The sequence below is a fragment of the Terrapene carolina genome, unplaced genomic scaffold (genome assembly GCF_002925995.2).
Source record: "Terrapene carolina triunguis isolate 2854851 unplaced genomic scaffold, T_m_triunguis-2.0 Scaffold211, whole genome shotgun sequence".
Lineage (NCBI taxonomy): Eukaryota > Metazoa > Chordata > Testudines > Emydidae > Terrapene > Terrapene triunguis.
The window spans coordinates 18934125-18947776 of NW_020664562.1; the positions used below are offsets into that span (position 1 = coordinate 18934125).

General features: G+C 45.5%; 1 protein-coding gene across 1 annotated transcript in view; it reads right to left on the reverse strand.

Annotated features, from left to right (window-relative positions):
- LOC113407381 (glycogen debranching enzyme-like) overlaps window positions 1-13652 on the reverse strand; it is a 55783-nt gene that overhangs the window by 5871 nt on the left and 36260 nt on the right. The window contains exons 24-29 of the mRNA XM_029912399.1: window positions 13329-13504; window positions 11146-11248; window positions 9401-9626; window positions 8751-8862; window positions 8315-8450; window positions 1562-1674 (exon numbers count right to left, since the gene is read on the reverse strand). Coding sequence (XP_029768259.1) covers window positions 1562-1674; window positions 8315-8450; window positions 8751-8862; window positions 9401-9626; window positions 11146-11248; window positions 13329-13504 — 866 coding nt within the window. The remainder of the gene's footprint in view (window positions 1-1561; window positions 1675-8314; window positions 8451-8750; window positions 8863-9400; window positions 9627-11145; window positions 11249-13328; window positions 13505-13652) is intronic.

The following is a 13652-nucleotide window of genomic DNA, read 5'->3' on the forward strand; positions in this document are numbered from 1 at the left end:
CCGGCTGTGGGCTCTGGGGTGGGGCCAGGGCTGAGGGTTGGGGTGGGGGCTCTGGCTGTGGGTGCGGGCTCTGGGGTGGGGCTAGGGGTGCAGGCTGCCCCAGGGCTACAGCAGGGAGAGAGGATTTCCCCTAGTTCTCTTTCCCTGCAGCAGCACCTGGACTGGGGGGTGGGGGGGAGAGAGGCGCCTCTCCCCCAGCTGCGGCAGGTCTAGGCCAGGGCATCTCTCCCCTAGCCATGGCAGGTCCGGGCCGGGGCCAGGCTGTGGTGCTTCTCCCCTGGCTGCAGCAGGTACGGGGCTGGGTTGGGGCTGCGGGAGGGGTGCCTCTCCCGTCGGTGGCAGGTCCAGGGCTGGGGGAAGATGCATCTCTCCCTGCCGCAGCCCTGAGCGCCTGCAAGGCGCTTAATAGGCTGCTGCACAGCTGCGCAGCTTAGAGGGACTTATTGTAACACAAATAAAACTTTTTTCCCCAACTATGTGGTTTATCAAAAGCATGTTACGAATATAGTTGGTTGTTGTGTAGAAGATCTTTTACTTGTAAGAAATCAGACAAAAGAAAGCAAAAAACCAGAAGGGCAACTGAAGCCATGTTAGATTCCATTTGCAATATTTCTATTTTTGTAGTATTATGTTGTAGGCAATTTCTAGAAACTAACCCTTGGCATGAATTAAACAAGCAGACAGGCCAGAGATTGTGGATGGAAATTAAGGCTAATTTTAAAATAAATTTGTAGGTCATCAGGAGCTGCATGCACTTTAAGCTCTTGTCAGTGATTCAAGTTACCTACAGTAGGGTGAAGCATACAAATTAAACAAACTGGGCTCTGGGAACACAGCTACGTGTGGTACCTGAGGCAGCAAATCAGGGCAGGAGCTGCAGACATTATAAATCAAAACTGTAAGCAATTTTTATCAAGTACTGAATCATAAACAGTCCCACTCAAGCCATGGATTAAAAAGTTTAAAAGAAAAATGAGTCATTAATTACATGATTAAATAAAAGCTGAAATATCTAGGATGACAGATGCTGATGGCAGTGTTTTTTCTGTATTTTGTAGTACTGCATAAAGGAACAGTTGAAATAGTTGCTTCCCAAGATTAATCATTATTTTGTTAAGAGGTTTTAAACAGCTTACATATTCAGTTTCAGTAATATGTACTGAATTCTCCCCAGAAACTATCGTGAGAAGAGCATACAGTACAAATAACTAAAAAATAATCTTTCACTTAACTCTTAAGAGGTCTTATAACTCCTGTCATAACCAGCTCAAACTAACAAGTGAATTCATAACCATATCGGTACCCTACAGAAGCAGAAAGCTGGGCTAGTGAGGTTTAGTTATATACTCTACAAAAAAGTGTTTTGTGGGCTTTGCATAGATTTTGCTACTTAGATGAAAAACAACAATTAGCCTTATCCAGAGTTTTATGAACACCCATTCCCCAAACATAATGTTTAATAAAATGTTCACAAGGTAGACAGATTGCAAGACAATATTGACCCTGGTTCAATTATCATGGTTCTACACTGATCACACATTTGTGAGATAAGCCTGCTTACCATGCCTTTTTATGTTGACTCCCTGATAAGGAAACACTTTTTTCTTTGACAACTCCAGCAGCCAACGAATAGTTGATTTACACAGGCCAACGATTTCCACAGCAGATCCATCTCTAAGATGAAAAAGGAACAGCTACTCATTTTAAGAAGAAACTTAAATGAAGATATTAGGTCACAGACTTTTTATGCAGATACCAACATTTGAGGATCTTTTCCCCCATGAATATATTCAAACCTCTAAAAAACAAGGATTAATTACTGTCAGTTTAAACTCCCATTTGATGCTCTAGAAAGTGAAACTTCTTGACAAATCATTAACATATCCCCCTTCCATATACAGAGGCAGATACCATTCCTGATGCCCTTCCCAGACACTTTCCATTACCTCCCAGCATCTGTGATGAGCCCAACCCAACTTGCGCTAACTGAATACTTCAATCTTCAATTTCTGCCAAAAACTGGAAACACAAATGACTATTGTGGGCAAAAAGGAGATTTAGCTGCCAGTCATCCAAATATTGACAGCATCATATTACTTTCAATTCTCTCCTAGTGGCCTCATGTACATATTAAAATAAGTTGGGATGGGGAGAGCAACAGTCTCACCAGACAGGCCTGAGGAAGAAAAACAAAATGTCCAACATGATTCTCTGAAAAGCAGAGAGCTACTCAAATGGCATCCCATCTAACTCAGCGAGAGTCCATCTGTGGAAGGGCTTGATGCGCTCCAGGTAGAAAGCCAGGGTGCGCCTGACATCTAGAGTGTGCAGCTGCCTCTCCTCATTGGTCATGTGAGACTTTGGACAGAACACTGGAAGGAAGATATCCTGGTTAACATGGATGTGCGACACCACCTTTGGCAGGAAGGTCGGATAGGGCTGCAGCTGGACCTTGTCATTGTAGAATACCGTGAATGGGGGCTCCGAAGTGAGGGCTTTAATTTCAGAGACATCTCTCCGAGGTCATAGATACAAGGAATGCAATCTTCCATGAAAAATGAGAAAGGGAACAAGTCATAGGATCAAAGGGCGGACCCGTGAGCCTGGAGAAGACCAGGTTGAGGTCCCATTGCGGAACTGGATCTCGGATCAGCGGAAAGAGTCTTCCAAAGCCTTTCAGAAACCTGATTGACATCTTATGCGAGAACACCGATCTACCATGGATGCGAGGATGGAAGGCTGATATGGCAACCAGGTGCACCTTGATCGAAGAGAAGGCAAGAAACCCTGGATGCTTTTAGTGAAGCAGGTAATCCAGGATGGACTGCAGAGATGACTGGGTCGGGGAAATATTCCACTCCGACGCCCAAGAGGAGAAATGCTTCCACTTTGCCAGGTACGTTGTTCTGGTGGAAGGCTTTCTACTCTCCAAGAAAACCTGCTGTACCTGACCAGAGCAAGCTTGTTCCTCTGGATTCAGCCACGCAGATCCAAACTGAGGTGGTGAGAGGCGAGGTTTGGGTGCAGGAGTCGACCGTGATCCTGCAAGAGTAGGTCTGGGAGGCTGGGAAGTGGCCACAGGGCTGCAACAGCCATGTCCATGAGCACGCCGAACCAATGCTGGTGAGGCCATGCTGGGGCGATCATAATGACCTGTGCCTTGTCCACCTTGATTTTTCGAGAGGACTTTGCTGATGATCAGAATTGGTGGGAAGATGATCATCAGGTCTCCTGACCAAGACAGGAGAAAGACATCGGAGAGTGAGCCTCTGCTGAGGCCTCAAAGAGAAAACTGATGACACTTTCTGTTCTGTCTGGTGGCAAACAGGCCCACACGGGGAGCTCCCTACTTCTGAAAGAGCATTCTGACAACCTCTAAACACCTGCACCACCCGACCGGATAGCTGGGGCAGTGTACCAAGATGCGCTCCCCAACCGAGGTCGGACGCATCCGAAATCAGGGAGACAGTGGGTCGCAAATGGCACACCTTCCAACACCAGAATTGGGTCAGACCACCCGAGAGGCAGAAAGGTAAGTACCCCGGGGGGGGATCGTGATGACCTTGTCTAGGTGATGTCTGGCTGGGGAATAGAGCAACGCCAGCCACAACTGGATGAGACGCAGCCTGAGTCTCGCACGTTGGACAATGTACGTGCATGCTGCCATGTGCCCCAATAGTCTGAGCCAGACCCTGACCATGGTGAGCAGATGGGCGGGGATGCTGGCAATCAGATTTGACATTGCCCTGAACCTGGCCTCTGGCAGGAATGCTCTGGCTCGGATAGAGTCGAGCACTGCGCCGATAAAAATCTATCCGTTGGACCAGGATCAATGTTGATTTTTGTTTATCAATAGGCCGAGAGCTTGAAAAGGAACGTCTCGATGCTGTGGTGGACCTGGACCCTGGAGCGGCCCTGGATGAGCCAGTCATTGAGGTATGGGTAGATCTGGACACCCCGATGTGTAAAGTAGGCCTCCACTACCGCCATGCATTTAATAAACACCCTTGGCACCGTTGCTAGGCCAAAAGGTAGCAGTTCAAATTGGTAGTGGTCAGTCTCAACTACGAAACGTAGGAACCATCTGTGTCTGAAATATCAATATGTGGAAGTAAGTGTCTTTCAGGTCGAGCGCGGCGTACCAGTCTCCCAGATCCAGGGAAAGAATGATGGAGACCAAGGAGACTATGCGGAACTTCAATTTCTTAAGATACTTGAGGCTCCACAGGTCGAAGATGGGGTGTAGACCCCCCTGGGCTTTTGGGATCAAAAAAATAGCGGGAGTAAAACCCTTTCCCCCCAGCTCCCACCCGCAGAAGGCTCTGCACCTCCTGAGCGAGCAGATGCTCATGAGAAGGGTCCCTGAAGAGGGACGGGGAGGAAGGGTGGGATAGAAATAAACTGGAGGGCATATCCCCCTGCAACTGTGCTGAGGACCCACTGGTCCAATGTTATAGAGGCTCAGGCGGGGAGGCAGGATCCAGGACACAGGCAGGAAGGTCGCCCTCACGCGCACCCTCAAAATGCCTGCTTGTTACCCGGTTGGTTATGGGTGAAGCTCAAGTGAGCTGAGGGTGTCAGCTGCTGGCCTTGCCAGTGCTTATAGCTTTTTCCTTCTTGCAGAAGGGCGCTGATCAAGGTTGGCTCCTGAACCTGTGTGGCTGTTGCGGCTTAAACCACTTCCTTGCCGGCTCTGGCATGAAAAGGCCCAGGGAGTGCAAGGTAACCCTCGAATCTGTCAGGCCATGTAATTTACTGTCTGTTTGCTCTGAAAACAGTGCCAGGCCATCGAATGGGAGGACCTGGATGGATTGTTGAACCTCTATCGATAGGCCTGATGACTGCAACCAGGATGCGCGCCTCACAGAAATGGCTGAAGCTACAGTCCAGGCCGCAGAGTCTGCGGCATCTGAGGCTAGGTCTACACTACAGCGGACTTCCGACCTAAGATACGCAACTTCAGCTACGTGAATACCGTAGCTGAAGTTGCGTATTTTAGGTCGGCTTACCTGGCGGTGAGGACGCGGGAAAGTCGACCGCTGCCGCGCTGCCGCCGACTCCGCTACCGCCTCTTGTCGAGGTGGAGTTCCGGAGTCGACGGTAGAGCCATCAGGGATCGATTTTACCGCGTCCTCACGAGACGCGGTAAGTCGATCCCCGATAAACCGATTGCTACCCGCCGGATCGGCGGGTAGTGAAGACGTAGCCTGAGGCTGTTTAGAGGGCTGCCCTGGCCACAGCTCTGCCTTCCTCTAGGATAACCAGGAATTCCTTCCTGGGCTCTTCTGGCAGCAAATCTGCAAACTTGGCCATAATATTTGGCAGTCCATAATCATAACGACCAAGTAAAGCCTGACGGTTGGCCACTCTCAGCTGTAGACTAGACGTAGAATAAATTTTTCAACCAAAAAGATCGAGCCTCTTTGCCTCCTTGTTCTTAGGTGTCGATCCTGGTTGGCCCTGTCCATCGTGTTCATTGGCTGCCGACAACCAGTGAGCTTGGGGCAGGGTGAGTATAAAAATACTCATACCCCTTAGCGGGGATGTAGTATTTTCTTTCCATCTGCTTGGAAATGGGGGCAGGGAGGAGGGTGTCTGTCACAGGGCCTTAATAGTTTTTACCACTCTTCGAGCACTGGCAATGCCACCTTCGGGAGGGCAGCTGCACTTAGAACACTGAACAGGTAGTCTGAGGACTCCACCAGTTCCTCGGCTTCCAGCCCCAGGTTTGAGGCGACCCTCCTCAAAAGCTCCTTGTGGGCCCTTGCATCATCCGAACTGAGTGAGAGGGCCCTGATATCGCCTCATCAGGTGAAGATGATCAGGAAGCAGGTCTGCCAACTCCACCACTTCTGCTAGGGGAGCCTCGGCCGAGGCTGGTTGACCCCGACTCTGCATCTGAATAAGGGCAGGAGACTGTTGCAGATTGTCTTTGTAGATGTCCCTGAGACCAGCCCAAGCCCTGCGATGGGTGGGGAAACCCCCAGGGGTTCCATAGTTGCAGGGGGCTGGCCACTGGCATTGGGGCCATGCTGCCACTGGTGGCCCAGAAGGGAATGCCGATGCCCTTGGTGGGTGGCTGTGGCCTGTGGGCAGGTTCTCCTCCTCACTGTCCAAGGGAGAGACTTGTCTGGGGGATCAGGACAGTACCGAGGCCACCTGTCTACCCTGATCCCGTTGGCTCTGGCCATGGACCTCCATTGAGGACCTGTATGGGGGCAATGGCTCTCGGCGCCGTGAGTCTGGTGATCGGTGGCCCATCCTTAGAGAGCGATGCCGCTCCATAGATCGTGAGTAGGAATGGGAGCGAGAAGACCGACGTCATGCCCGCAGTGAACCATACCGGCGATCTGGCGACCAGTGATGGGGCTCCAGGGACCGACGTCTTGACCCTCCGGAATGGTGCTGTGAGAGCGGCTCTGGTGCTCCTGGCACCAGGGCTCTAGGGGTGTCACGCCTCTGTGGGTCTGCGCCAGACCGCTGGCAATTGACACCTACAGCCTGAGGAATGCTGCCTAGAGTCTGGGGTCAGAAACTGGCAGGTAAGCCGACCCGCTGGCACTGTTCCGGTGAGCACTGGCTGGGCACCCCGTGCAGCAGTAATGGTGACCACTGGAAGGGTCCCAAGGAAGGTTTACCCCTTGAATGGGGTCTCTCAGTGGCTGGCGTGGGCAGCACTGGAAGGGACAGATGTCCTTAGTGGCCTGAAAGGCCTCTGGTGTAGACAGCACCACCAGGTGCCGAGTGCCTCTGCTCCTTTCCAAGGTGGTAGGTGGGTCTTGAAGTGGGCTTGACAGTTCAGTGGGAATCTGAGCCTGGCCACAGTCCGGAGGGGAAGAGCTGCCCCGAACAGGTCTTTGCTCTCCTCCAGCTCTCTCTTTCCCTTTACAGGACATAGGAGAACACCCCCTCCCGGCCTTCCTTTGCTTTTTAGCTGGTACCGGGATGGGGATTGGTGCCAGTCAGAGGTCGCTGCTGACAGTGTGTTCCGCACCAAGGCCACGGTGCTCGGAGCAGAGTCCAATCTCGTCGGCTCCGAGGCTGGTGCGAGGGCTGACTCTGTAAGGAACACTCGGAGACGAATGTCCCGCTCCTTTCTGGTCTGTGGCCTGAAGATCTTGCTAATGTGACACTTGTCGCTCACGTGGGTTTCCCCTAAACACTTGCAGCTTCTATGGGGATCACTGACTGGCATGGGCTTTTTGCAACCGTCACAAGGTTTGAAGCCTGGGGACCTGGGCATGCCCCATCCCTAGGCTGAGTCCCATATGGGACTAATTATTTATAATTTAACACTAAGGGAATTATTAACTATACAACCTTAAACAACTATATACAACAAATTCACTACTAGACACAATAGAGACAGGAAATCATGCCGAAGCAAGGAGATGTTCCAGCATCATCACTGGTGGAAAGAAGGAACTGAGGGAGGATGGAGCCCGCGGTGCTTCTTATTACTGGTGCAAATGCGTGCCACTCCAGAGGGTGCCAGAGCTGGTCCCCTACGGATATTACTGAGGGAAAAATATCTGGCACCAGTGCATGTAGCGAGCACACACACCAACAGTGTAATGGACATGAGCAAGGACTCAAAGAGCCACCAAACAGACATGGTATTCGATTTTGTGGAAAGACACTGAAAGCTTTACAGTAATAGTTCAAATACCTTTCCTTGCCTTGCACAACTGCAACTGATCTGAGCAACCTTATTTCTCCTGTCCTGTGTCAAAGCCAGAGAGTCTGCACCAGTTTACAGGCATATAGTAACGTTTTTTTAAAAAATGTTTCATCTATCTAAAATTGAATAGATGTCAGCAGAATACAGAGCTTTCACTGACAACATTTTAATATTAGCATTAGGGAAGGAGGATAAGAAAGAAACCTTTGCAAATATTTCAAGTTCTACATACGGTAGCACTCAAATCCCACAACAAGCATCAACATAGAATATTACTGGGTATTTTCTCAATATCTAAATAGTTAACTTTGCTAATTATTTAGTGCTACAGCAGTGTAATTTACATCAGACATGAAGAGTTAACATTATATTTGACTAGCATATTGAACAGAGTATGTCAACAGATTGCAAAACATATAATGTTCTTTTCCTCTGAATCTGCATGGTACACAGAAGGTTTCTGTTAATGTTTTATAATAGTCAAATAGAATTCAGAAGGGTCTGGAATATTTCACATATCACTCTTCATGTTTTATTACTGGTGGCATAGGAACCAAGAGCAAGGATCTCGCTATGCAAGAGGCTAAACTTTGACTTATTCTAAAGTTATACAATACAGCTTATATTTTGTACCTTGGAGTAGCTGGAATTCCTTTGTTGCGAGCTCTATCACTCTCTCCCATTTTATCCATCCATGTGCCACAATTAAAGCGGTTCCCTCCAAAGACAAAACCAGTTTCATGGTCGACACCTACAGTCACACTAAAACCTACCCAGCAAGAAAATCAGAATGAAGTCAGCTTGTTTCTAAAGAACCACTGAAAGAAAAAGACGAAGGTCTTCCTAGAACCACCACGTACATTTTTGTAATGGATATGCTAATATTATTTACAGAGTACTCATGCCAGAATAGCTGAAATTAAAGTGTTAACACGTATATTTAGAATATTACATTGTTAGTTGCACTTAATGTAAAAATAGTTTTGCAGAAATTAGCTTAACTAAAAGAAAAAATCTGTACAACAATTTTACTCACATATAAGCAAGTTAAGTAACACAAGTTACTTACCTTCATCCCTCATATTTCGATCTAACTGTGGACCAGCATTCCTTTCTTGGAATTCTATGCCTTGCATGTGTTGTTGCATAGCTTCCTGTATTACTTCATACAGTGGTTGGTCCTGGTTTGTTTGTTTGTGTGACAAAGGAGAAAGACAAAGAGGCTGTATGTAATATTCAGATAAGTACTTTAACTTTTCAAGCAATCCAACAGAAATTCAATCAGAGTTGGCCAATTTTTTTTTTTTTTAAATTTAATTTTTAATGTTTAAAAATTGGTGAACACTAGAAATAAAACTGGTGACTTTTTTTGCCCTTGTTTCAAAAAAGTTTTATTCTCCACCATCCGTGTGCTTGATACGAGTCATCAAACTGTGTGGCAAATAACCAAAATGTGGAACATCCCTGTTTTACTGCACATTCCACCATAAATGAGAGAATTTTTATAGCTATAAAATCTTCCATGAAGCCCTCCATTAATAAGCAAACACTGTCCCTCAAAATACTATGAATGCTGTCCCCAGTAAAAGCTAACCTCTGCAAAAATATTTCTTTGAGTAGGAGAATGTGCTGAATAGTGATTCTTTTGTTTTTTTAGGATTTAATTTACTTATAATTATGTTTGTAGTATGTAAACAGCTTATTAGAAATTATCTTTACCAATGTGCCTGCAGGCTGAGCCGGAGAATCATCTGTAGGATACATTCTGGAAACAGGACACTTGAGAATGTCTGTGCCATTTGGAACAATTTTACAGTAATCCTGTATACACTGAAGCCACCACCACACAGCATCACGGCAATTGAATCTGGCATGGGTCCCTTGGCCAAGCAGATTGGGAATAAGACCATGTCTCATGGTACTAGCAAATGCTAAAATTATGTTCCTTAAAAACAAAAACAAAAAAAATCTGATATACACTGTACTGGTTTTCAAGGCAGTGAAAGTTCCAAGTAGTAAACTAAAAAATACAATATATTTTTATACCAAGATATGTTGGGGGGGGGGAAATTAGGATTGAATGGCAAATGTCAACATCCTGGTGTTTCATGGTACAAAGGTGACTACACATAATACAAGCTTTTAAAAAAATAACCGTCCATATACTCAGTAATGCCAACCAACGCAAACATGGAAGGATATATTTAAAGGTGTATGCTCAACCTTTCACCCCCCACCCCCCAATACCTTCATTATATAGCAGAGTTCTAAACAGAACTGTGTTTTGGAATGCTTAACATTTCAGCCGCATTTTATATCTACTTTAAAATTAATATTGAGTGCTTGATCCTAAACGTATTTTTCCTGTATTTGTAAAAAAACAACAGATTAGGAATCTCATAACTGAATAAAACCAAGTTCCTTAGCAAAGTTCAAAAGGAATGCCTGATCGTGTATGTGACACTCTCAAGTGGTATTGTCTTCTGATCCTTTCAAAAAGGGAAAGGAGGCAATGGGGGAAAAGAATTTATCATATATATGAGAGAATTTCTGATTACAGGGATCAGTCTCGGACTCTTTACATCAGGCAAAACCTCCATTGACTTTAGTGGGAGTTTTACCTAAAGGCATAATCCTGTAATGGCATTCAATACTACAGACCCTTACATTACTGGAATCCTATTGTCTTTAAGAGGAATTACAGGCTGGTATAAGGGACCATACTAGCAGATCCCTTTGCAACAACAGAATCTAAGAGAGTGCTGCAGAGTGAGGCTAGTAGTTACCTGACCCTTTCATTGGTTTTATATTTCCATAACCAAAAGTAAATACATACACAAGTTTTCACTGAGAATGAGTTAATTTGAGAAATCCATACTTTCATTCTCAGCTCACTTCAGTACCAATATTTCATGGCAAAAAAATTAAAACTGACTAGCGGAAAAGACATGCCCACAAACTTATGTTTATTTGTTAGGTTTTAGACGTACATTGCACATACAAAATTTAGTTTGCAATGATCCACAAAACACTGACTTCCAACTTTGATAGCTGTATTAGGGATCTCCACAAAACACAAAAGACACCTCCCCACACCTCAAATCTGATTGCAAAGAGATTCTCAAATCCGCTGTTCTCCAATACTGATACAAGTATTTTATATCGAAATAAAAACCCGTAGCAGATACATTTCATTCAAACTTAGTATGAGCACTATAATGTACTGGAGAAGAAGTTATGCATATAAAAAAAATGGAATAGGCGCTTCACACCAACATTTAAAAACAACTGAGATGCATGGTAAGTATTTTGTAGTTCTATCTGCTAAGAATTCAAAAAAGGCCTAGTGCCACAGTAAATAAGAGAGCATTTCAATTGTTTCAGAAAAAAAAGTAAGCTTTCTTCCAGTTATATATAGAAAGCTGGATTAATACCTATGAAGACTGTTATACATTCATTCTTACCTTGCTTCTAAATAACGCCCAGTAATCAACATTAGACCTCTCAGTGCAATAAAGGTATCCCTTCCCCAGCAGCGGAAAATGCCAGATGAAAAATGTGGCAAACCTAAAGAGTAAACATGATGAACTAAGTCATTAGACTGTTTAATATGAAAATTCTACACATGTGCACACACACACCCTGGGCCAGCAGCAGCAGTTTGGGTGTGTGGGAGAGGGCTCAGGGCTAGGGGTTGGGGGATGCTTACCTAAGGGGGGGGGTGAGGGGCTTGCCAGCTCCCATTGGCATGATCCTGCAGCTCCTAGGTGAAGGGGCCAAAGGGCTCCATGCGCTGCCCGTGCCCTCAGGCCCCACACCCGCAGCTCCCATTGGCTGTGGCTCCTGGACAACGGGAGCTGTGCAGCCAGCGCTTGTGGCAGGAGCAGCGTGTGGATCCCCCGGCCCCTCCACTGCCACAGAGCTGCAGAGACACACGGGGTAGGGAGCCCCAGCCAGTCCTGCCAAACGCCATTCCCCCAGAACCAGCAGGGGTCCTGGGCCACCTCCCCCAGCACCTGTGTTGCCCTGGACCGCCTCTGCCCAAGTTTTAGGCCTGGTCTACACTAACCCCCCAAGTCCAAGTAAGGTACGCAACTTCAGCTATGTGAATAACGTAGCTGAAGTCGACATACCTTAGTTCGAACTTACCGCGGTTCAGACGCGGTCCACACGCGGCAGGCAGGCTCCCCGTCGACTCCGCGGTACTCCTCTCGCCGAGCTGGAGTACCGCAGTCGACGGCGAGCACTTCCTGGTTCGACTTATCGCGTCCAGACCAGAAGCGATAAGTCGAACCCAGAACTTCGATCCCCAGCCGCCGAACTAGCGGCTGGGTGTAGACCAGCCCTTAGTTAACTTAAATTAGGAAAAAAAATCTTTCATTACTTGTCCTTCTAGAACGAAGAAAAACCCATTTCAATAAGGTTTAAAACCTATAAAATGTAGAGAGATGTAAAAAAGAAAATCCAAAACACTTTTATAAACAGAGGTGAAACTTTTATTGAAAGAAACAAAGACAAAAATATTTCCCAGAACAACTGTCTTTATATTTAGAAACTGTCAGATTTTAGACATTCTAAAATATACCAGACGGACAAATATATCTAGAAATATGTAAGTTACGTTCATTCAGAAATTGCACATACTACTCTATGCTTTATTCTTCTGAACACGTATATTTTTAAAGATTGCTTGTAACTGCAGCAAAAAGTGATCCAAAATCAGGAACAGTTAATCTCAATTTAGTAGAAATTGCACTAAACAATCTGCCTCTGCCATTCAACCCTGGTCCTCTCTCTCAATTACTTTCTAGGCAGCTAACGAACTTAATTAGTTTGGAAACCACATACTTACTATCTCCTCCTAAAACCAGGGTTACTGTCTTGTTGAATGAGTTTTCTGGAGCTGAATGCTGGATTCTGCCATGCTCAAGTTCTAATTTTTGTCACAGACCTGCAATTTCTGCATGACAATTTAAGGAGCTATTTTACCAAGAATTTCCATATCTATTTCATGTCCAGCTGGGGAAAGTCAGTTCTCTAGATATTTGGTGGAATTAGTGACCACTTGAAGTCAATATCAAGTGTGGCAATTTTTTAACAACAAAAGCGAATAAAGATTATACTGTTAGCAAGAATGTTTTTAGTTCAACAGGGGTTAAAAAAAGTTCAAGAGGTGACAGTTGAGGAAAATAAAAACATAGTTAAAGGATAAACTAGAAATCTTATGGGAAGTGTTCCACAACGTATTTCAACTGCTGAAGAGTTACAGGGAAAGAGAACATAATTCTCGAGCTCAAAAGGTCTCAGAATACGACAGAGTAGCTCAAGTTGCTTATAGTTCAAGATATAGCAAAAGTGAAATTCTTCACAAGCCTTCCTTCAACAGCAATAGCAGAAACATTGCCTGGTTATGCTTCTCTCAGACACAAACAAAACAAACCCAAGAATAAAAAAACCCTTCACATTAAACAGAGCAGATTAAGGCAGTGGAAAGTGAACAGCTACTGACAAAGAAACAGTATTTTTTATTTGGTCTCTAAACATCATGGTCCCGGCACATTGATCTTGCTGTCTACACATTTCTAAGTAGTTGCACTGTTTTGTAAGACAACCTGCTTCCACAATCATAGAATCAGCCCTTACTTACCAGCTGCTAAGGAAACACAGCACTGTTCTCTCTCTTTTGTGATTTCATTCATCCTATAGGGGACATCATGTAAAGCAGGAGACAGATTTGGCAGAGAAGGATATTTTCCTATCCCACACATCTGGACTGAACCCAAGGAAAGGTGTTTAACAAATGTTGATCCATTCTGAACAAAGCTGTAATCAAAGTAGTTGAATTGAAAAAAACAAAAACAAAATCTCTTTTCAAATTCAGCAACTTCACTGTTAAAAGTTCACCCATTTCCCCCCTTGCCATAGTTTAAAAACCTGCTTCATAAGGGTGCTCCAGTTGCAAAATACTGTA